General features: G+C 41.6%; 2 protein-coding genes across 8 annotated transcripts in view; one reads left to right on the top strand and one right to left on the bottom strand.

Annotated features, from left to right (window-relative positions):
* CNOT4 (CCR4-NOT transcription complex subunit 4) overlaps positions 1-8421 on the bottom strand; it is a 76398-nt gene extending 67977 nt beyond the window's left edge. For 6 of the 7 annotated variants that reach the window (XM_066183473.1, XM_066183469.1, XM_066183474.1 and 3 more), the window contains exon 1: positions 8079-8161. The gene's annotated coding sequence lies outside the window, so the exon portion shown is untranslated. Of the gene's footprint in view, positions 1-8078 lie in introns of all 7 variants that reach the window. The other variant, XM_066183472.1, reaches the window with a different exon arrangement.
* Positions 8422-24813: 16392 nt separating this feature from the next.
* The window catches only part of NUP205 (nucleoporin 205), a 46701-nt gene continuing 46428 nt past the window's right edge, over positions 24814-25086 (top strand). The window contains exon 1 of the mRNA XM_066183467.1: positions 24814-24893. Coding sequence (XP_066039564.1) covers positions 24866-24893 — 28 coding nt within the window. The 5' untranslated portion in view covers positions 24814-24865. The remainder of the gene's footprint in view (positions 24894-25086) is intronic.

Genomic DNA, 25086 nt, shown 5'->3' with positions numbered 1-25086 from the left:
AAACAATTGGATAACATAAAAGGTACATCTAATTAAAATGCAAGAGCAAATAAATCCAGTGAGTTTTCAGTTGTATTAGCTGAAGAAACAGATCAACTTGGAGTTCAGTATGGAAAATAAAAATACTACGCTCAAGACATTCATCTGCTTCAGACAAGAGCAGGATGCCGTTTCAGTAACATGTACTGACATCTGAGTCAACAGAAGATGGTAAAAACATCTACAATGTCACAGTTGCACTCAATCCCAGTTTGGAGCTGGTTTGGCTTCCACAGAGAATACTTAGAATTTTACTTTATTTTCCATTCTGTAATTTAAAAAATGAAATTTATTTCAAAAAGCTTTTAATGAGAAGCACAGAAAAGCTTTGGAGAGTGGAAGAACCTTCTATCACTCATACTCCACATACCTGCTAGAAATCCAAAAAGGTAGTTGCTTTGTACAATATTCACCCACATCATAAATACCCATTCCCACATATCTGGTACACAAGCTACAATTGCCACCTTCTGCTTTTCAGGGAAATACATATTTGTTAGTAAAAAACAAAGTTGAGAAAGATCAAGATGTGCATTGATGGAAGCACCTTTATGCCAGTGAGCAACAGAACATAAAGAACTGCTTGAAGATAATCTATATGCTGTAGTAAACAAATTTTAGAGACAGACACGTAAAAAAGCAATTTCTTAGAAGAAAAAAGGGAGAACAATGAGAAGTAACAGCATCAGCTTCCACAAATTTAAGCAGGATGTGTAGTATTGGATTTATATAAATTCCTTCTCCTGCTCCCTCCACTACCTGGAGCTGCATTAACTCAGGCAGGTGAAGTTAAGGAGTCATTTGGTTCATATGAAGTGCTGAATGAAATCCCAAACATTTTGTCAGACTGTTTTGGCGACAAGTATATGTTATAAAAAGCACAGAGGCTCAAGTTGACAGCAAATACACTTGCCCAGGATAGCCTTTAAATGCTGTGATTCTTTTAATACTAAGGGACAGGTCTGAGGTTTTACCAAGAGTAGGTGAAAGCAGTTCCTTTGGAGAAGCCTAAGCCTATGAGAGATGCAAACTAACCAAAATCCATAAGAAAATCAAACAACTGCCTTGAGAGAACAAAGAGCTGGCTGATAGATTTCAGTTCCTTTAAAACCAGGAGAAACAAAATACAGAATGAAGAAATAAGGATGCCTTCAGAAACATTTATGCTGATGTCAGCTTTGAGAAGATGCTCTTCGAAATCTTACCTTGTATTTAGTAAATAAAAAAGTAAAACAAAAACCCAAATAAAACACAGAATGACATTGAGTCCATCTCCTTCCTTATACTTTCACATACTATGGGATTTTCTAAGTCCATCACAAGTCTCAGGAAAAAACAGTACAATCAAAAGATGCTGCACTGCACCTCTGTAGAAGTTACCCTCACCATGCTTTCAGAGGTGGCACATACTGAATACAGCAGGAACAGCAGCTGGTACTAAGTGGCTCATTTGTTAAGAGTGGGTGACCACAGCACTGCAAATGCCAAAAAGAACTTGACTCCCTTTCACCTCATTACACCAAATTATGTATGCTTGAAAAGCAATTTTCCTTCACCTCTGACAATAGCTTAACACACATATGCAAAGAATTCTTTAAAAAAACCCTCACGGTAACTGGTATTAATTATGAGTAGAGACAGAATAAGCATTTTGCTCCAAATCTCCCTGTCTTCTGACTCTTCACTTTACTTATACTCTTATACAACTATGCTCAAAGAATAAATGCCATGTGCCACTGCAGCCTTCCTTATAAAGGAAGATGGCTGTATAGTGTTCTCTTTTTGGACACTGACTTTTCAGACAAAAACAAATAGCTGGTTTCCCAGGAAAAGTTACTACAGAACCAATTCTAAGCAGTCTCTGCCCAAGGTATGGTGTTTTCTTCAGACTGCCAGTCATGTGGTCACACAACACAGCCGGCTCTCACCAAGTTTCACTGTGCTATGTATTTATACCACAGGAACCAGAGGAATAGTTCTCATACAAGGTATGCCCCTGCCCCACCCCAGAGAATCACAAACCTCAAGTTAAATCAGAATGAGGCCATGCACAAAAAGTTTTAAGAAATTAATGTCCCTAAAATGGCTCAATGAGAGTAGAAAGCCATTACAGTGGTGAAAGCATGAGAATGGACACACCTCGAAGCATGCTTACAATTATAACTAATATTCAAGAATGAATGAGCAGTTTCATTCAAATGAAACTGTAATCCAGTCAGATGATAACACTACTACCCATACGCAGAAGACAGCCTGATATAAGATCTGCTATTTCCTTAAACTTCCCAGCTGTTCTTCCATAATTTCAATGTACACTAACAGTTATGTAAAGGAAAACCAGTAATCACCTTCTGGTTTCAGACTTACCACTTATGTCCTAGAACCAGTTTGCCAGTAACTGTGAAACTACAAGAATATGTTAAATATATGCTTTACTAAATGAAAGGATTAGCAAAGGAGCTTTCAAAGACGGGAGGAAGTACTAACTTCTCGGACATGGTTCCTCAGTTATAAATTACTTGACCCTTAACCTAGGATGGAGTTTCATAAAAGGGAAGATTACCTTCTTAGGAAAAGGGATTCAACATGCTAAATGATCAACAGAAACACATGCAAGAAGGCCTGTTCAGAGGAGCAGCAGTTACATGATAAATGGCAGTAAGATTAAGTCACTAGACAAATTGGATTAAAGCTACTGGGCCTCTCTCATTTAGACCAGTGTGTTTAACATCACTTCAGGAGTTTAGGGGCCCCTACAGTTCACAATGATTGAAGGAAATGCATTCAAATTAACTATTGGGCATGCTGACCTATAAACACTAATTTTGACCTAGCAAGTTTTGACCTTTTATTTCATGCCAGTTTAAGAGCTCTCAGGGGACAGGCACATTTTATGAATGAGATACTGAAGACTAATTCTAGATTTCATTCAATAAAAAAAAAAGTCACATGTCATAAAGCAGGAGCTATTCAAAGACAAGGAATAGTTTCTATTTTTGCAATGTCCAACAGCCCAAGGTAATATCTACAGATCACAGGGAAGCTTTAGGTCTTTAACTGACAGGCACATCTATAGCTACACATACCTATCCTCATTCATCATATCTAGAGAGAAGGCAGAAAAAGACAAAAAAGTAGCTGAATACTTTCTCCCCACATCTAGTGATTATTGCTACTAATAATAGTTATAATTAGAAGATAGAAGATAATGCTTCTTCCCTCTTTGCTTTTCTATAATTCTAGGCTGTAGTAGAAAAACTCTGAACAGCCACCACATGCTTACCTATCTGGGACATAACATTCATCAAAACTTCTATCACAAACTCCCTCAGATAGGCAGCTCCAAAGAACACACAAATATAATTACTTCCTCCCAGCTCTGCACTCAAATTCAGGTTGTTTTTTTTTTTGAAATGGCAACTTACTGTAACATGTAATAAGAGACAGGTTTAAAAATAACAAAACTACTCCACCTGCAAGTACAGTATTTCACACTTGAGGTGACTTAGCTCATGTATCTTGCAATTTAAAATTAATACACACTATTCAGGTAGGATCCACATTAAATCCATAGCGGTGAAAGAAACTTTAAAGCAATACAACATGAAGCCTGCTTTCAAATAAATCTCACCTGTTGAATTCAGTGTTCCTGAAACAAATTAACCTGAAAGATTCTTAGCAATTCTTCCTATGATGTGGAGTATTTGATCCTACATGGAGTAAGATTGCTAACCTTTTCATTACTACTTCTGCGTATCAAATCTTACATGGAAGAAAACATTTAAGAACAACCACACTGGGAAAAAAATAAATGCCCCTTCTGTTCAGCAAGGAAAAGATTAGGCTTCAGCAGTCTGAAACATAAGCACTCAACCACAAAAAGGGCCTAAAAACAGGCCAAAGTAAAACCTGGGATGAAGCACTAATTGAAAATCACAGTACACATGCCTATCACATTTTTTGGCCATCCCTACAAAGCTCATGTGATTCTGTTCCGAATTTGAAGAACTCATTAGAAGTGAAGACAAGTGTGCTGCCATTTTTGCACTTTGACTTAGTTTCTTTTGAAAAAACGAAACAAAAAAAAAAAAACAAAACAAACCCTGACAATACAGAAACCCCACCCCAAATTTCTAGTGCTAATAATTGATACCTGCAATCAAACACAAAATATTGCAATATCACCTTCCAGCAATGAAAGGCTGCTAAGCTGAGAAAAGCAAAATACTCGAAGGCCAGAAAGAGACAGCACAAGAACCTGCCCTACAGCAAGGGACCCTCCAGCTCACAACCAAGAAGTACAATTACTTTACATCAGATTTTGCAGCCAATTGAAACCCACTTCATATCAGGCATATATTGCTCTCAAGACAACAGTGAGATAGAAGAAACAGATACTGGGATCACAGTATGTTAGAAAGCAACTTACAGACAGAGGGAGTTTTCCCTCCTTCCCTTGCAAGAGAACAGAACTGGATCAGAATCACACAGCACTGATCAGAGAACAAGCCTTAGCAAAGATCCAAGCTCCCCTTCCACCAAGCCCAGGAGCATGTTTGCTTGATCTCTACATCCACCCTTATTTTTAACACTCAGTGACTAAAAGATAAAAAAAATACCCCTTATGCTGATCCCAACCTATTTTGCCTCAATTTGAAAGCCAGCAACAGATGAAATGCCTTAATAAAAATACACTAACAGCAGATTAATCATGAAATCAACACTAACATATCCTGCCCCAGAATAAAAACAGAGTACATTGCTGTCAGGATACACAGAAAAGGATAAAAAGAGTCATTCCCTTGGCCTGTATTTGTCATTAGAGCTTTGGATGCAGGCTTCCTCAAGTTGTTAAAGCACATGCATGAGATTTATAAATATCTTATTTTGTACATATGTGTTTAGAAAACACTTGCAAGCTCCACTTAAATGATGATAGACTCCTACCAGAAGTACCTTGGAGTTGTCAAGTTCCCAGAACAGCCAAGGAAGGAAGGGAAAGAAAACATACCACCACAAAACTTACTTGATCTTAGTAATATGTGGAAATCACTAGTTTAAACACTAACTCTTCCCTTTGAGCTGATGCAGCCAGCCTAATAACAGCTAATCAGAAGCCAAAACTATGTATTCTGAATACTAACTAAACTTGTATAATCTTGAACACAATTCTGAAATAAGGAAATGATGAAGATTCCTTTTCCAAACTCATACAAGAAAAATGCCAGCTGACACAACCAAGCACATCAAAGTTTCTGGTGTGACAGAAAAAAGCCCCCAGTGTGGTAAAAACATGCATATAACTGATCCAAACAGTCTAGTGCAAAAACACATACATGCTTTTACTTAGAGATGTTATATTCATATTTCCTGCTGGACACTTGCACTGCCCTCCCCATTTATTTACAGGAAGAACCAGGTCTGAGCAGCAGCTCAAGCCATGGCAAATCATTTGCTGCTATACTTAATTCTCCAAGTCTGGAAAGAGTTTACAGTCGTTAAAATGTTAACAAATGTTAACCAACCTTCTGAAAGGAATGAATTCATAGACTATTCCCCAAGAAACAGGAGGGTGGCCCAGAGGGATGAGGACTCTATTTATCCATAAAGCTCTCACTCCTCACACTGTTACCATCCAATAAAAAGGGGACTAAGCAGGTAGAAAGATACACACATGAACACCTTTAAAGGGAGAAAGCATTCAGGACACTGAAGCAAGGTAAGTTATGCTGTCTTTCACATATGCACTTACTTATCTCAGCAATACAGCACAACTGCAAGTGGGACAAGAGGTGGTTTGTACAACCCAAGGCACCACTCACCGTGTGAAAGTTTAGGAACCCTTGACCCCAGCAGTCTTGCTGAGCAAGTCATTTTCTTTCTACGTGTGTTAAGGCCTAGAGATCAGCCTCAGCTTACCAGAGCAACCAAGGCCCAACATGCAAACTTAACAGTTCCATGTGCTTCCAGAGGAGTCTATTTGAAATAATCTCATTTATTTCAAAGAGGCAGGTGAGATTTTGAGAAATAGTTAAGCCTTGAGGGCCCATACTTAGGATCTTGGTCAGAGCTATTTCAAAACCATTAAACTCACAAAGAACATCCTAATTTCTATGAACCATAGCCATGAAGGAAAACATGCATTTCTACAGACAGATTATTTTTGATTAAATAAGAAAGTCACATACTTGTGTATACTCTCTCACCAGCCTTTTCAACCCAAGTTTTTTATTTAGTGGGCACTCTAAGGACGTTCTTAAACTTTCTGAGGTACCAAAAAACTAGTAGAGCACTATTCCTGACAATGGCACTCACTACTTTTTCTCTGTAAAGAGAAAAACTGTTAGGATCCTCCAACACTCCTAATTTTAAAAGCTAACAAAGAGGCACCTGAAGAAACATGCAAGTCAAAAGAAGACAATTTTATCACTGTATTCTCCCTTTCCGAAACAATCTTTTCCCCTAAAATGAACTTAGTTTGTAATTCAGCCAAGTTCAACTGCCAAGCATTTCTAAACATTTGCATGTGTTCATCTTGTTTATGAAATGGAAACTCTATCACAGAATTCCAAAAGCCTAAGGTGCAGCACAGCTGAATCCTAGACCATGAGTTAGATCACTACATTATTACAGAGATGCTAAGAAACCAGCAGTATATTTGATTATTTGTAGGCCATCTAAAACTAATCCACCCTCTCAAGTCAAACAGCTGTTTTATTCCCTGCTCTTCATAAGCCTGTATTTCATTTTTTCCCTTTCCTTTTCAAGCAGTGAAAGGGGCTAGAAAAAAATTCACTCTTCTACATATTCATCTTCCAGCATATGTGCCCTTCTATTAGTGCCAGACACCATGTTTACACGAATATGAAGTCAAAGTCCAGGGATGTTCAAGTCAAGACATTTCAAAACTAAAACAAAATACAGACAATTAAAACACAGTGAGTTAGAAACGTGTACAGGCTCAGTACACATGTGACTGGCCAACACTAACTACTAAAACTTTTGGACAGGAGTAAGCCAACACCTGCAGGTCTGGAATTCTCACAGCTTTAACCAGCTGATAGCTTATGCTTACATTAAACGCTCTGGAGAGAATTGCTTCTCCTATGAACGGTATTACCACAGTGACAGAAGCATACAAGCCATGGACAATTAACTCCTCTCTTGTATGGTAATAAAGCATTTTAACATAATTATCTAGTGTATTTTCCCTCCCCTTTACTGTACGTACAAAGGTACTGTCTGCTCACTTTTAAACTGGCAGGTAGAGCTGTAGGACCGTAGCTAGAAGCAGGATGAGCACCCATGTACAGCCTTGTCATTTTGCTTCTGCTAATGCACAAAACGAAAAGAGCTTCTAGGATTTTGCGAGCAGGAGACAGAAAGTTACATACCGGTTATTTTACTGACAGACAAATCTCAGGAGGTTGCACGGACTGTCCAAAATAACACCAAAATTAAGAGGCTGCCATTCACCATCTGTTTGCCTCTCCCTCAGGAAAAAGAAACTGCATATCACAAGAAGAAATGGAGCCAGGCTCCAGGGAAGAGGAAGAAGAGGAGAGAGGAAATTTCCACGCAAATTCTAAGTGAATCACGCCGCGATGCCCGCGCCGGCCTGCCCTGGCAGACGAGAGCGGTTCCGGGGCCACCGTCCCTCCGCCACCCCGGCCGGCGGCCCGGCCCGGCCCACGGGCTTCCCCGCGCCGGAGGGGGGTGGGAGAGCGAGGAGGAAATAAATACAGCCTCCTCCGGGCAGCGGCACGGAGGGAGCCCCTTCCCCGGCGCCCCCGGGGAGGAGGAGCCGCCCGCTCTCTCCCGCGCCCTCCCCTCACGGCCCGGTGCCCCCGGCGCCCGGCAGCGGCCCGGCGCGTCCTCCCGTCGCCGGGGCTGCACCGGCGGGTGGGCTGCGGCCTGCGCCGTCCCAGCGAAGCCTCGGCGCTCTCGTAGCCAGAGCGGCCCGGCTCCCCCCCGCCTCCTCCTCGCCTCTCCTTCCCTCCCTCCTTCCCTCCCCGGCCCGGCCTTCAGCTCGCACTCACCCGCCTTCCTCCTGCCTGCCCGGCCCGCGGTGCGTGTGCGCGGCTCTCCCTCTCAGGCTGCCCGGCGCGGCGGGGGCGGCCGGGCGGGCGAACGGGTGACTGAGTGAGCGTGTGGGAAAGGAGGCGAGGGGAAAAGGAGGAGAAGGGTGGGGAGGGAAGGAGAGAGGCGGCGAGGAAAGAGAGAAGCGGAGGGGAGAAACCCGCAGCGGCGCTCCTGGAGCGGGACGTGCGGCGGCGGCCGGTCGGGCGCTCGGGCAGCTGCTCCGACGACCTTTACGCGAGGGACGGGCGATCTCCGAGCTCGGGGCGCTCCGCCGCCAGCCCAGCCACCATCTTACATTGGGGAGACTTGCCCCAGACGCCGCCCCCGCTGCGCGTGCGCTGCCGGCAGTGGGCGGGGAGCGGCGCGGGAGGGGAAACGGGGCGCGACGGCAGCGGCTGCGACGGCGCGGGGCATGAAGGGAGTTGTAGGCGGCGGCTGTGGCTCAGGCAGCGCGGGAGGAGACGGAGGCGGTGGCCACGCCGGCCCCAGGCGGAGCACGGTCGTCTTCCGCCCGGCCGGGAATCCGGAGCTCTCCGCCGGGTAGGGCAGTCCCACCGCCCTGTTCCAGGGAGTCCCCGTCCGTAAACTCCCTGCAACTTCAGCCACCTGTTGCTGGACATTAAACCGCACGGTTTTCAAGCACTGGGTTGATTTTTTTTCTTTTCCCCCTGTCATTGGTGTTGCTTTGCGGTCTTTTTATCCCTCCCCGGGTCGAAGCGATCCCGTGTACCTCCCCGTCGGACTTTGCCGGTTGTTGGCTACAGCGTCAGGGGATGTGCTGTGCTGTGTTCTCTAAGGAGCACCTGACGCGGCTGTCGGCGGCTCGCTCGGTCGGGGCTGGACGAGGTTGCCGCGAAAGCCGCCGCGGGCAGCTCCGCCTCAGCTCTGCCTCCCCCGCCGCGGGCAGCTCCGCCTTAGCTCTGCCTCCCCCGCCGCGGGGAGTTCCGCCTCAGCTCTGCCTCCCCCGCCGCGGGGAGTTCTGCCTTAGCTCTGCCTCCCCCGCCGCGGGGAGCTCTGCCTCAGCTCTGCCTCACGGCGCGTCCCGCGCCTCGCCCGCCGGCAGAGCGGGGCTGCGCCCTGTCACCGCTCACAGCCTGCCAGCCAGCCGCGCCGCCTCCCACCTCACCCTTCTCTTCTTTCGTTTTATTCTCACTTTTTGTCTTGTAGAAACTCCGAGAATCTGTATTGCTTCCATCCTCTCTTTCTACCACAGACACCCTGGCTTATGGAGCTGTTCACATTGCACCCATATCCCTCTCTTTTTCCGGTGATCCCCGATGCTGCACAAAGGACCTCATCACCTCAGCTAACAGATAGTGAGTGTTTCACTCATCGCCTTTATAGCTCTCTTATGTCTTTCCTGCCCTGGCATCCTTAGCTCTCCAGACAGCCAGCCTCATCCTTGGTGTTTAATGATCAGTTATCTCCTTCAGTGCACAAACTATTACTATTTTTGCCATGGCAATATTCACCTGAGAATTTTACTTATTTCAGCAATTGATAGGACAAAGAGGTGTTCATCACCGAATGCACTGGCACAACAATTACATTTAATGGCATGGATTTTTTCTTCTTTACTTTTGTTTCTTAGTTTGAAGTATTATACCAGTGCAGCTTTGTACAATATGCCTGTTCTACTAACAGTGGGACTTGTGTTCACATAGCTTATCTCCTTCCTAAAACAAGTTAATGTTAACTTGTGCATATTAAATTACAGACTGATACATGTATTTCCCCACAGGAAAGTTTTATAAATTAACTTTACTGCTTCTTGCTGTACAGAAGACCAAGATCTGTATAAAGAGATATGCTGTTCTCAGCAGTAGTCTTGACATGTGAACTCAAATGTAACGTTATTCAGAGAACAAATCATAAAATGGAATGTAAACACCTATGTAAGTGAGAAATTCTGTGTTTCTCTGCATATATCTTAGATCGTAACATGTACTTGCTGTATTAATGTAGAAGTAACTAGTTAGTATATATTAATCAAATTCAGGCGAATGTATGTATTTAACAATGTATTTCTCAAAAACCTTATTATTTTTACATTTATATCAACTGATATATAAGCCATTAGGTTCCAGAAGTACCCACTATGTAAGTAACTTATATAAGTAATGTAGTGAGTTGTTGACACACCTAATACCCAGCAACATTTCCTAGTGAATAAAAGCAAGAATTCTGACTTGGAAAGAGACGTTTAAAATAATATAACTTAAAGCTGCAATTTTGAGTCAGAATTGAGGCTGTTAATATTAAGTGAATTCTGTGATTTCTTTTCATTCAGAATTAAGGAGTTTTTCCCTTAGTAAAAGTCAAATCACTTTGCTGAGACCTGCATAGACAGATAGCAGCAGCATCTAATAATGATGTAGGAAAAAAATCTACATGGCTGAAGACTACTCTGGCTGATGTTACCAAAAGTTATCCATAGCCCCACTTCCACCTCTTCTTTAATCTGGTAAGAATAACTCATTTGGCCATCATGTGGCCATTTTAAAATTTTAAGGTGACATTAAATTAATTATTTTATTACTTCTAAGTAATTGTAATTGCTTTCATAAGGTCACTTAACTGCATTTTGACACCTTATTTACTTTTGGAAATGTTTGGGTTTCATTTGCTTTGAATGGGTCTGGTATCTCAGCAGGACTGTTTCTAAGAAATCATTTCTGTGTTTATAAAGAAAAGCTTTTGGAATACATTTTCTTGGAAGTAACCAATACGTACTAGCTAGAGTAAAAATGTCTATTGATATGATTTATGTATTGTGATTCAACCCCCAGTTCCCTGACATTTGTTGCACACGTGCTGTCATGCATTGATTCACACCATGTACTGGGAAATTGCTCTCCAGGGCAATGATCCACAGTCACTGTCTTGTGGAACAAATGTAGGAACCTACTAGGATTCTGCAGTTTGATGTGAAGCTAAGCTATTTTCAGGATTCCTCCCTCCAGTGTTAAACCACCACCATTTCAAATGGCTGCTAACCTGTTTGGAGGAAACAGTGGAGGGTCCAGAGAAAAGGACTAGAGAAAGACATGATGGTGGTGTACTGATACTGGCAGAAAAGGAGGAGGTGGAGATCCAGTAATTCCATTCCTAGTTGGGATAGAGAGTAATTACACTGAGACTTTAGGATGATGAAGGTTGCAAAGCATCTGTACAGACTGCAGTCTGAATATTCATCGACAAAGAAACAATACAGAAGCACATCTACATGTGGACTTTCTGCTCACTGGGATTGATAATGGTCTATCAATATGTGCTACAAATATTTATCCCATGTATATTTCACTGTGCTGGTACTGAGAAAGTATTTCCAGTTTTATAAAGATCATGACCCCAAGCTCTGCTGGTAGCAGTGGCTGAATATATGTGCCTATATTTCAGACTGAAAGTTGGATCTCATAAATAGAAAAAAAATCTTTTCCTCAAGCTTCTGCAAAGCCTCATGGATCGCTACAGAAAGTTCACAGATATTATTACAGAATGGTGTACAATGGTTAATAACAGTTTTTTTAGAAATTCAGCTTTATTTACTGAAACAGAAAAAAGAATTGCTCTGCAGACTGCAATGGATGTTATTGATGTGTCCACTCCTTTTCTCACTCTTGGAGGTCCAAACATCTTTCTGCTTATCTGACTAATGATGCCTTTTACTTGGCAAATGCACTAGAGAAAGAAAATGCGTGACTGTTCTGACTAACTGTAGAATAATAATGAAGGGCTTTGCTGGGAAATTAAGGGCAGGTTGAGGAGCCTTACAAACACTCTGATCAATATTTGCTGCAAGTGGTAGATGTTCACTATGTCTTGTTGGAAATCCACGGGAGGAGATCTCCATGCTGCTCAGGGAAACAGGATGAGTGAATTGTCCTGCTCTTTCTTAAATGAAAGAATAGAGTGGTGACAAAATGAATGCATTATAGCCAAAGATATGAGGGGGATGTATCTTTGTTATGGTTTTGAATTATTAGGGGAAAATGAGAATCTCGATGGGATGCTTCAGCCAATTTTTTTCATTACAACCTTATTTATTCAGCATAACTCTGGTACAGTGCACATTATCTGCTAAGCGCACCTATCTTTGCAAATGAAAGCAGAAATCACTCCTGGTTTTGGCAAGGGTGTTGTGGGGACCTCCAGGAAGCTCTCACTATTTGTTAACCTCAGAGTGCACTTGAAGTAGTGGCATAACATCCTAATATTCTTCAGAGGACTGTGGTTTTTTCACAATTTACAGTAAATCTTCCTCCATGTTTTTTTTCCTTGTCCCAAGCTCCTCTGAATCTAGACACTCGTGTCCAAGTTAACACAGGTTGTTATAAACATCCTTCCAGCTCTTTATTTTGCCTTTTGGCTCCTGCACTGAAATCCATTCACAGAATCCTTAAACTTCTCTTTCCTATCCTCCTTTTCCTTTTTGATGTATTTTTTTTTCATTAAGCAATCTGTTAGGCTAAAGTTCCTCATCATAATGGGGCCTTTGTTGTCAGAGATAAATTGCAATTATTTGTTATTTCTGCATTGAACTCTGTGCCAATGATCATAGGTTTCATTTTTTAAAACCAATTTTGGAATGTCATTCCCATCTGTTTTTCCAGTTTGGGCTTCCCTAGGAAGTTGTTGTTCTCAGGGAACCCCACAGTGTGGGGTAAAAAATAAGAAGCCTCTCTCTCTGCATTTCTTTTCTGTAGAAATCCTGTGCTGGTCTTGGAATGGGAAGGAGGGAAGAAGATGCTAGACTAATGAGAGAGATAGTATCCTGCTACTGAATAGTAACAGGACTTGAGTTTGCAGTTTTATGTATACCTCTGTAGCAATGAAACCTTGAAGTATGTTTCCAGGAGCTGAGAAAAAGTCTTACAAGAAAAGGCAATGGATGAATCAGAAGGATGTGCAGCATTTCATAGAAGGGTACTGAAGTATATTCAATTGCAGAAGTGAGAGATCATACAGATAAGAAACCAAGAGGGCTGCACTGCTTTGCTCTGCGCATGAAAATGGAGCACAGCCTTTGCCCTAAGATCTCCTGTAACACATGCAGGTTAGCATCATGTGAACTAGAAGGGAACAGACTGTACAGCAATGGGCTGAATTCAAGACTTTTATATTGCTAAAAGTTTGATTACATGTGTTCTATAATCTCAACATTTTGAAATGTTTAATTTTGGTAATTCATCTCATAAAATGTGAAAGGAAGCTAAAGAATGCCGAACAAATTATAAGCCAAAGTATGTTTGCTATTGCTTTTTGTTTTTCTGCATTTGCTGTTGCAATAAATATGCCTGCCCTGCAATCTGTACTCCTTTTAACTCATGGGATGCTGCCACGTTATTTGAGTGGCAGGAAGAGCAGCAGCGAGCCCAGGTGCGTAGCAAGCAGCACAAGGTGGGAAGACAAGATTGGATTCTTGTTTGTGGAGCACCACAATGACCACAGTAGAGAAGGTGGCACTAAACAGATGTAAAGAGGCTCATGGTTCATACAGCTCATTTTCCCTGCAGTGATGGCGTCCGGATACCACCTGGCCTACAGTTGCAGAGTTATCACATGGTATAGGATGTGATAGGAATACTTCCCTCAGCATTTTCAGACTAACCACCTTTCTGGATTTCAAACAGCTTTTTTGTCACCTCAGTCTTTGCATTTCAGTTCAGTGGTTTGAAAAAAAGATTAGCTATACACTCCATATTTGAAGTGACATCATTTGACAGCTGCAGTAAGTTACCTTCCATGACAATAGAAGGGTTCAGCAGTTGACTTCCCACAGATAAATCTTTCACAGCTTACCCTATTCTGGCTCATTAGAAGTTCTGGAGGTCCTGTTCACATCCCTTCAGTTCTTGTAGAAAAGCCACTGTTATTTTGCTTTATGGCAGCACTGGTCCATTTCTCAGGAATGTCCCTCTCTTGCATTCAGTTTGACCAGCAGTCACAAATAATAATATTTGAGGCAGGGCCATAAAGTTGGGGCTGGATGTGTTGATACGCATAACGCATGAGACAATATTGGGGAGGGAAAGAGGTGGTCCTCAAAAAAAAGTGTGCATCTGGAGGAACACACACATACTGGAATTGCAATGGAAGCCATCAGCACTCAGCAGGAGAGATTAACATACTTGATCCAGGCAATCTTGTAACGGAAGAGGGCACTCAGGGGACAGACAGCAAATAAACCTTATCATTTTATACAATGAGGGAAAATTATTAAAAAATGGGCAGAATCCTCTCATAAACTGGATGCAGCTCATAGCTGAGGGCTGATGAGCCTGGGTTTCATTCATGCAAAAAAAGAAAGTCCAGCCGCTTTAAAACAATCATTACAAATACGCTCAAGCCAACTCATCTGAAATATTTGAAGTAGCATGCCTGTGTAGGCAGGACTTCATTAAGTTACTTATTTTTGCTTTCAGGAAGTCATCACCTGCTCTTTAAAGCAAAACATACATTATGAGGCAGAATGCGCGCTCATTATAGTCATATTCCTTAATTGCCTTCTATATTAGTGCATCCAAAGGAATGTATTTTTCATCTTCTGCCCTTCTCTGCCTTCATCCAACAGCATTCAGCATTTTCCACAGAGTTCAAAATTGCTCACATTCTTATAAAAATGTCTCAGCCGTCTGGGATTTGCTGAGATGAAACAAAAAGTTCATGACTTGAGAAAATGCAATACTTTATCCTGCATATTGATTCCGTGGCTGCTGTATAAACAGCAACTGCCCATTACAAGAACTTCCACTGACTTTTTCTTGTGTTGGAACTTGTGTTCTGCATAAGCCAGGTGTGACAGGAGCTCACCTGTCAAGAAAGTATGACAAGTTGCATTAAAGGGTTGGCATGAACTTTGATGCTTGTAAATATATTGCACCAGCCAAGTTCCAGCTGCAACCTTGCAATTTTCCAGACAGATATATTTCCTTTTGCCAAAAGGAATGTGAGCTACTACAGCTAATTTTATGCTATATAAATAATGCTGATAGAGACACAAGCCTGAGCTTAGATAGGTTAGATAGGCAAAATAATAGATCAAGTAGGAAAGTTGAAGCATTTATTAATCAGAAATATGAATATGTTCCTTAAGGAACTGCAGGAAACCAGCTGTAATGATGACAAATGAGAGATCCCAGAATAATTAGATCAGTTTTGCATATAAGCAGCACTGTAACTGAGACTCTGTATGACATAGATCTGCTTGTACAGAGAAATTTGGTTCTTATATTCTGATAGAAAACCTTTCTGCTTCTTAGCCTGTACTTGACACACCAATAGAGGGAAGGCTGTGCTGTGTGCCTTGTGCTGCTCTGCCCTCTTTCCCCTTCTGCTCCATCTTTCCTCCGGCTCTCTGCACCATGACTGGACCTCGCCAAGAGCCACTGCCAGTCAGGAACATATCCAGGGGGAGCAGAGACCAAGATGGTATCCTGACCATATTTTATAGATTAACCAAGACACCTAAAGCATGGTAGATACTTTTCTATTTTAATATACATTTTTTTTATTCTTCTATATAAATTTTAAAACTGTACTATGTTTTCCTCAGCAACATTTTAAAATCATTAGTACATCAGTATATGAATATCAGAATTTCCTGCTAACAGGCCAGACATGGGATTTAAGCCCTGGGTAGGCCCACTTTGTTTTACTCCTAATAATCCAGCATTTGTGGGGTTTTAAGGAATGATAAATTGCCTCTTCTTAAATAGGTTATATTAAAGTGTAGCCAGTCAACCTCTGGTAGATGCCATATTTTGCTAAAGAAAATAAATTAGGTGCTGATTTTTGTTTTAACCTACTTTAATTTTGTTTTCTCCTTTTTACCCACTATATGTTGCTACCATTCTCGGGGACCCAAAATTAATTTTTTCATGGAAAGCTTCGAAACAGATGTGCCCCAAACATTTCCACTGAAAGTGTATTTTGTCATGCTTGCCTGAAATGTTTATAATTTGTTTTATGCAAACCTGTAGCTGGACCTTGAAATATACTGTGCCGTTGTCATATTGTCATGGGAAAAAGGTAGGATGTGTTCAGTGTTTTGTATGGTTTTGTTCCATGCCTAGCAGTATTTCTCCTGACTAGTACACAAACCTGTGTAATGTCTAGAAGCCATAAAATTTGAAACTTTTAAGTGTTTATATTTGTGTGGGATGCCATGAAGGTAGTCTGATTTCCAAAACAACTGAGCATTTGCAACTCAGCATTTCTCCTGAGGCCAATGAAAGTTCATCTTCTTTGAAAGACAGTTCCATTCTGCAAGTTTCCACAAAGATTTCTGTGTTGAATATTAGACCTAGTCTGTAGAAAACACTGTACAATATTATGAGCTTTAAGATTAGGTGGGTAGTCAGCTGCTTCCCGTTTGTGTAAAAAGACTTGGCCAAAATCAGGGACAAAGAGAGAAGTGAGTCGCTGGTTGCTTGCGTCTTCACTCCTCCGTTTTGCAGACAGGGACCTAGACATTGGACTTCCTTCCTTCTATGTAATAAATACCTTTCCTCATTCTTCTGAGCAATATATACTTTGACTCATCTCAGGCCTACTTCAAAGACACAGAAATCAGAGGGAACACTCTCAGACCTTTCCTACTTGAGTGAAGTCATGCACCTTAGGACAGAGTTATTTCAGCTGAGATCTTAGTAAAGGCAAGGGAGTTAATTTTCCATCTTCAAGATCCCATTAAAATTCAAGTTTATTTAAATTTAATAATTTAAGTGAAAATGACATTAAGGATTTTATTTAAAAATAGTTCAAAAGGTAAAGTATCTATTTATTAAGGTACATCTACTTTCATGCACCAAAAAAAAAAAAAAGCCTCAAAACATGCAAACTACTGAAAGAATAATGGTTCTGTCGCACTCCTATAAAAAGCAAGACCAGGTGGCCAGTCGAGTTTTATTAGGCATTGCTTTCTAATTGTTGACATGACCGAATCATCAAAGCTGTAAAAGGTGCTTCTCTAATATTCTGAGCAGTGTACTTCCTTAAGAAAACTTAGCTCTGATACCACATTCACCCTGAATAGGTACCTTTCCTCTCTGTGGAATTAAGATGATAAATACCATCAAATTAGTTTCTCATGGCTCCTCTTCATCTTATATAGAGTTTTAAAGGGTAGAGCATGGAATGCCCTCCTTGCATGTCTCAGTCTGCAGAGGGCTGACAACTGCCATGCAGCAGACTGACAACACAATTACCTGCAAGGTGTGCCCTACTGGGAAAAGGCTGAGCTTCAGCAGTTTGGTCATGTCACAGCATGTGACAAAATGTTACCAAAGATGTGATTACTCCTGTCCTACCACAGCAGTCCTTGTGTCAATTGGTTCTAGCAATGGCAGCCATGTGTAAATTGAAGAACTTTTACTGAGCTATCTGTGGCTGCCTCCAGCCATGATTTGGATGAGAAAATGCGGGATGTGGGCAGAGAAGCATCGTGAGAAAAACACACACTGCCCTGGGTGATACTGTAGCTGAGTGTGCACTTACTGTAATGCATTGTATTGTTCCCCTTGATTTTAAATACCAGCAACTAATAACTAACCCCTTAACTTTGTACAAATTTGTGTTTGCACAGTATTTAAAGAGGAATTAAGCTCCTTACAGACAGAGATTCCTAGAAATGAAGTAAGCTGCTAATTCTAGAGGGATACTAGCTCCTCAAAAAGTTCTTTTCTTGTTTTATGCATGAAAGTTTATGTGAGACAAGACTTGAAGTTGGATCATTATTTCATGGAGCCATGAATAGAGAGAAAAGACAACTTTCAAATAAGAAATCAGCTTATTGAGAGCACTGGGGCTATATGACTCACTGATTTATCTGAGAAGGCAAACAAAACAGAAAGTATTGAAAGAATAGCTGTGATCAATGAAAATAAAAGCATGATTTTGTTCTTGCTGAGATCAGAAAAAAAATCCACTCTATGAATACAGATTCCCTAGGTTTGGAATATCTGTAAAAGAAAAAGGTTATAGCTGGTTAGGTTGACAGAGCTAGCAGTTCACTTTAACATATGGCTCAGGCTTTCAAGAACTCTCCAAAGTAGTTAACGCATAATTTATTTTTTTTTTTATGAAAAGAAAGTGAATTATTATTTGACTCAAACATATGCTGATGTGTTTGTCAAAAAGACTTGATCACTGAGACAAATTACAAGAGAAATATTCTTACCTGGTGGTCAGATTAGCTTTTTGAAAGGTGGGATTTTCTCTGCCCCATTCCCTGGTAGGTTCCAGTTGCATATCTGGTGGAAGTTTTCACAAAATTAAGTGTCACTAACAAGAGACTGAGAACATAGAATGCAAAAGACCCCTCCAACATTGACAGGAGGTAGCAGTTGTATATTAAGCTGGGAGGGAATAATTTAGCAAGCCTCTCACAACGTGAACAAGTAATCTGAACTCTTCCAGTGAAAGGGAGGCATCAATCTTCCCTGTAATGTTCTTTGGATCTCGCCTCAAAACTGACACTAGACTTTCTGAGATGTTCTGGGAAAACATACTTTGAAACACATTTATCATCATCCAGTATAAAACAATGTCAAACTAAGACACCCAAAAGGCATAATCAAATCCTCATTAGAACTATGGCCACCTAATTTTTAGGGGTTTCTCATAGCTTAGTGTCCTTGTGTAGGTATAGTCTAAATATACCTGCAAGCAAACCTTTCCCTCAGTGTTTCAGAATGAGTCAGTACCTCAAGCTTCTCCTGGGCTGGACCTCACCATAACTACTTGTTTCTGCAGACAGACTGCTCATTAAAGAGGACTCAGAGTGATGCATAAGAAAAACAAAATTATATTCTTAACAGGCAGATGCCTAGGAATGCAGCTGAGTGATGCAAATACAGCAGGAGGAGACTAACAGACATGTGACTTCCACTGAAATATTTTGACATCAGCACCAATTAATACAATTTCTTGTTCCAGAACTTGAATTTGTTCAGTCTATGTCCTTTAGATTCTTGCTCCTGAACATAATTCTTCCTGATTCTCAGCAAACTTAAATGAAACAAAAAATAGACTGGAGCAGAAAGCAAATCCCTTCTTATGCTACCTATTCGAACAGAGCTTTTTTCAAGTAAGTTAGAGCATCATGACAGTGAAAGTATTTCAGTAACAAATTGTCAGAAATGCATAAGCTATAATTTGCATACATCTGTTGTGTACATGACGCTTCTTGTCTTCTGCCCAGAGAGCTCCAAAGAAGTGGACAGTGCTGGGAAGATAATTAACAAAATGGCAACATAATTTGTGAAGCAATTTTACATTGCAGTAGAGATGGCGTTGCAAGACACCCTTTTCCTGAAGCTCATTGGTTCCTTTCACTCAGTTTGTAAGTATAAAGCGATGATTTATTTCAATTTAGCTTAAATTTACTCCCTCTCCCATTTCTTGCATTATATCTAGTTACAGTAGCCCTCTGCTTTACATTAATAGCACAGAGATTTTTGTGCAACTTTACCCGTCTTCAGTGTTGCCCAAGTGAACTCATTACACTCTCGTAGCTTTGCACCTATTCCAGCCCACCCATTCTCGGATGGGAACCCAAAAGGATGAAAGAAGTATAGAAGTCAGCTGCAGAATATATACAACATGCTTTAGAAAGAACTGAGAGTGAATTACAGGATAAAGCCTGAATAAGCCAAACTGGCAACTTGCAAAAACATCAACCATCCTTAAATCTGATATGTAAATCCCTGAACAGAATGAATATCAATAAGGCAGTTGATGTGCCAAGACTTCTATTTACTATATCAAATATCTCCACTTTGCTTATGCTTTGTTTTTCCAGCATTTCCTTGATTGTAGGTTTCTGCACCTCATGTTGTAAATTACTAGCAGCAACATTGTTACACTAATCAGATCACCTTCTGGGCTGGTAACTGCCTCATTGCCCTCAGGAGCTGAATAGAGAAATTATTACAAGAAAAGAAAGGCTATTCTTCATTCCAGAACAGAGAAGAAAGAGAAACAAGAAAGATAGTTTTAAGGGCTCCAAAGCAGGAATTAGGGAAAAAATAACTCAAATACATCACAGAGCCAAGAACAGTATTTTCATTTTACCTCCGAAGCCTGGACAAGGATCAAAAAGACCCAACTGACAAGCAGGATATTGATTATCAAGGCATTAATTTCTGGTCAGATGCCTATAGGCATTAACTGTCCTCACCTACACAGAAGGGCAGTGCTTGCTGTTGTTCATCTCCCCCTGCTCCTTAATCCCAAGGAAGGTGTTCATATAACTTTGAGAACATTTAGCTCATTGTTGCTTTTGACTAGATAAACCACTTTACAAAAGCTAGTGACAACCTCACACAGTTTCTTTGATGAGCTTAGATACCATGGTGACACTAGAAATATCTAGGATGGAAGACAGAGAAAATTACAAAGTTATTTCCTTGAGAAATGCTGCATAGAAAGGTCTCAGACTTTTTTCTAAGATTTGATGCCAAGCTAACTATATCCATGTATAAAGCATGCTTTTTGCAGCAAAGACAGGGTTATAGCCAGTTAGGAAGTTTCTAGGAAATTTAGCCAGCACAGTAAGATAATTCAGGATTTTTTATTCCACCAACTAACGTAACACAAAAATACATTCTTTTTCCTCTGTTCAGATGATGGGGCCGGGCTGAAGATCCATTCAGTTGAGATTCCAGGCCTGCTGTGAGATGCTATACCCATTCTTACAGAACAGTAAGCTCAGATGCATAGAGTTAGTGTCAGTCAAAACAAGAGCTCCAGGAAGTTTCATGGTCTAATCAGTAGCCAGAAATGTTTTTGACTTTTTGGGAAAGAGGCATATTTCACAACGCAAGGAGTGGTCTATTTATGCAGACGCACTTCTACAAGGCAACTTTTTCAGTTTCAGCTGCAATGCAGAAAAGCCTTTTTTGATTTTTCTCCATCATGTGATGGAGATGTGAAGGATGTGATCATAATGACACCGAAGATTAAAGGTAGGAAATTAAGCAGGGCCTCCTAGGCATTTGAAAAATACCCCTTTTTTTTTGGCTAATTATTCTTCCTGGTAATAATAACATGTAAAGAGAGTAAATTATATCATCATCATCGTTATCTTCGTATCTTGATGTATGATTTGACTGTGAACCACTAAATATCAAAATGAAGAATGTTACACCTGTAGTACATCACAAACCACTTACAAGTTTCAGGGAGTAGGTTCCCACTGTGCAGCTCATTTTAATTATTACTAAGAGTTATTGCCACCTATAGAAATTAATGTAGGTTTCTCACCACACGAGCAGAATTCACTACCCTACAGGCAATTCAGAACCTCCTTTCCCTGGAATCCAGGGGGATGAATATCCATCCCAGGTATTTAGTGTCAGCCTGCCTTTGATACTTCACAAGATTTCTGTCTACTAATTAGGGATGAAAGCCATTGGTGTCCCTTCTTGAACCCATCTATGTCGCAGAACTTGCTGAGAACTATTGTTAGGGAGAGGAATGAGGTATTCTTTCCCTATAGTGACTTGTCAAAAATAGACTACCAAACCAGCCCGTAATCCTGGGTAAACAATGGGAACCTAAATTAAAGGACACCAAATAAAGCAAGAACAAGCAAGAATTACTATTCATGGACTTCCCTACTTATTAAAGCATGGATGGATGGATGCAGTTATGCCAATAAAAATATGTGCAGAATGTATGGTATGGTGTATCTAGGTGCCTCTCTTACTTCATCCATACTAGGAGCTGAACTGTGACAACTATTTTGCATTAAAATATCACATTGCTAACAGAGAAAGAATATAATGAATGCCGTGCAGCCTAAGCTAAAAGTGGTATTTTTTCTTCTGAAGTTCAGCTGCCCAATGACCTACCCCTTGCCATCCACTATTTCAGGCTGTCTTTTTTTTTTCCTTGTTGATATGTGACCCTAGGTCAATTGGCAAGGAGAGGACAGAATTATCTGGAAATTTAAAATACTAAATCTGCAGTGGTTAGAAAGGATTTTTTCCTTCAACAGAGTTCAAAAAAAGTGGGTGCAATCTGGCTGTATCTGAATGCCAAAAAAATATGACAGCTCTTAATGCCTGGGAAAGGCTTTTTTTTTTTTTTTAATCAATTATTTATTTTTCTCTAAAACTTCAAGTTTCTTAAGGAAACACAGCTTAGGAAATCACACTGTAAGCCAAACCTCTTCAATAACTTTTGAACCTGTTGCAATTTCTGAGTCAATTCCAATCTAATCTGATCAAATTCTAGAGGGCTCATAAACTTTGTGAAGATCAAGGAATGTATAAAGGAAAAAGATCAAAATTAGAATCGCTGTGGAAGGAAAGACTGAAGCAAAACCTCAAGCTATCCATCACATTTGCCGTGGCCAGGTGATCAGCACGTGCATCTCCAAGTTTATCATGATACCTGCCTTTCATAGTCATGGGTCTTGGGGTGGCATGTGGGCAGCATGAGAGCAGAACTACAGCTTTGCGGGGAAGGATGCTCAGGAGAGGATACAGGAATGCCCCACCCAGGTACCAAGGTTGCTTTAGTTCAGCTGCTTGGGGATTAACTGCACTTATTTTCTACTTTTACCTCTTGCCTGTTATTCTTTATTTCCTAGAATAACATGAACAATTCACTATCATTCTCATTATTATAGGTCTAGTCTGTTCATGGCTAAGACCAGGAAAAGGTAAATCCCAAAGAAATATGGGGTCTTTGACTGAATCAACAAATTAGGCCAAATTATTGAGAACAGATTCATCTATTGGACTCTGGGAACCATCCCCTCCGCCCCCCCCAACTTTTCTAAAATACCCATTTCTCTCTCCTCTTCTGACTAAGTGAAACAGTTTCTCTGTTTTATGTCTCTTTTTTCTTACAGCTGCCTTGCCAATTCACACTCACCCCAGGAGCACTGCTCTTTCTATTACCCCTTCTGCCATCCCATTATAGGGGAGACCGACAGAAGCAAAGATAGTTATTTTGCCAATTTCCCATGGTTCCCATAGTTCATTGAACATGGTTTTGCAACCATGAAACACTGGTTTAATAAGGTTCGAGAGGGAAAACTACTGGAACTAAAAATTAGTACTTTTGGTGCAATCTTTTGTCCTAAAGGTAATTCAGGAGGGCATTTCTGTAAGGATGTTGATTACTGCTGGGACAGAGAATGGTAAGTTGATTTCAGACACAGACTGCTTCTAAGATACTGATATTTGTTCCTCAGCTCCAGAAATATGAGTGTATAAACATGCCTCTTTTTTTTTTTTTTCTTTTCTTCATGCTTGGTACTTTTTTTTTTCTTTCTTGGACATTGAACTTGCACTTTGAGTTTAAATGTAGCTTTCTTCACAGAATAACTCCTATCACAGCTGGTGGTGTTTTTTTGTTGTTTGTTCATTTTTCCCTCCCTTTTACAAGATTGTAAACCCTAGTTCACATTCAAAAATTGTCTCTATTTTTTTAAGACTTCAGTCAGAAACCAGAGAAGCTAGAGTCATCCTGGTGATCTTTTTTTCAGTTAAAAAATAAATTATTGTAATAAATGTATCTGCTAGTGCAGTGTCTGAATTCAGATGTTTAGCCATATTCAGTAAAAATGGCTTATAGGGCAGGGCTTGGAAGGAAAGACTCACTTGAGCGTGGTGTGGAAAGGAAAAGGGAAAGAAAACTGAACGGCATGGAATCGGTGTGTTATTTTGCCTTGGGTTATGTAACCAAAAATTTTTTTATTCTATTCCAGCTGTTGAAACCTGTTGGGGAGGTGTTTTCCTTATGTCTTGTAACTCCACAGAGGAGGGGGGCGGCTGCCTTCTGATAATGGGCCAGCTGTTAAAACCGGGAGGGGCATTGTTCCTTATCTCATTCCACCCTCCGGGGGATATCTTTTGGTAATGGGCCACTAAAGCTCACCAATGACATGACATGGCACATCATCCCATTGTGAGATGCTCCGCCCAGTTGGGGCAGCCAAACCATTCCTATCCAAATAACACAGGATTTTCCACTGGATTCCCCAAGGAAGACTGGACCCATCTTGCCATTACTGGACCCTTTCTACGAGGACCATCTCTACTCCAACACAACCACATCTGCCGCTCCAGGAGGGCTTACTTTGGACTGCTTCCAACACCCTGACCAACAGGGCGTCAGGTTGGATTTTCTGACCCTCTCAGGATTTCTAGGATTTTCTGTTTGTTTTCTTTGATTGTTTTCATTGCATTACTACATTTATATTCTTAATATTTCTAGTAAAGAACTGTTATTCCTATTCCCAAATCTTTTCCGGAAAAGCCTTTAATTGCAAAATTATAATATTTTGGAGGGGGGGAGGGGTTTACATTCTCCATTCCAAGGGAAACTCCAGCTTTCCCTGGCAGATACCTGCCTTGCCAAACCAAGACATATTTACATCAGAGGAGCGAAGGCGGGAATGCAGAAGCGCGGCGCTCTCCCTTTCCCGCAATCGTCTCGACGGGTTACGAAGCAGACCGGCACGATGAACCATCAACCTGCAACTACAGCTCCCATCAGCCGGGGCGCGGGGCTGTCCACGCTGCCGCCGGAGCCGCTGTCCCCGCCGGAGCCGCTGTCCCCGCTGTCACTGTCCTCAGGGGCGCGGCCCCGCGGCAGCGGGAGCGGGAGCGGGAGCGCGAGCGGCAGCGGGAGCGGGGCGGAGTAACGCCCGGCGCGGCCCCGCGGCTCGGGCTTGTCCGGGCCTTCTTCGGGCGCCGGCGCCGCGACGCGCCTCCCTCTTCCCAAGATGGCGGCTCCGTTGGCGGTAAATTCGGGTAAGAACCATCTGAGCGTGGGGCTGCGACTTCTCCGCTCTTCCCCCGGCCGTCCCGCTCCCCGGCCGCCGGCGGCCCTGTGCCTCTCCTCCGTGCCCGCGGAACCGGGGGCGGCCGCCCTGGGAAGGCCGGGCGTGGCGTGGCGAGGCGGCGAGGCCCGGGCGGGCAACGGGAAGGGCTGCGGGGCGCCCGG

This window comes from Chamaea fasciata, unplaced genomic scaffold (genome assembly GCF_029207755.1).
Source record: "Chamaea fasciata isolate MVZ Bird 193981 ecotype frontalis unplaced genomic scaffold, bChaFas1.0.hap1 SCAF_5, whole genome shotgun sequence".
NCBI lineage: Eukaryota > Metazoa > Chordata > Aves > Passeriformes > Sylviidae > Chamaea > Chamaea fasciata.
Note: the sequence above shows the minus strand (reverse complement) of the source record. Positions and strands in the feature narration are given on the sequence as shown.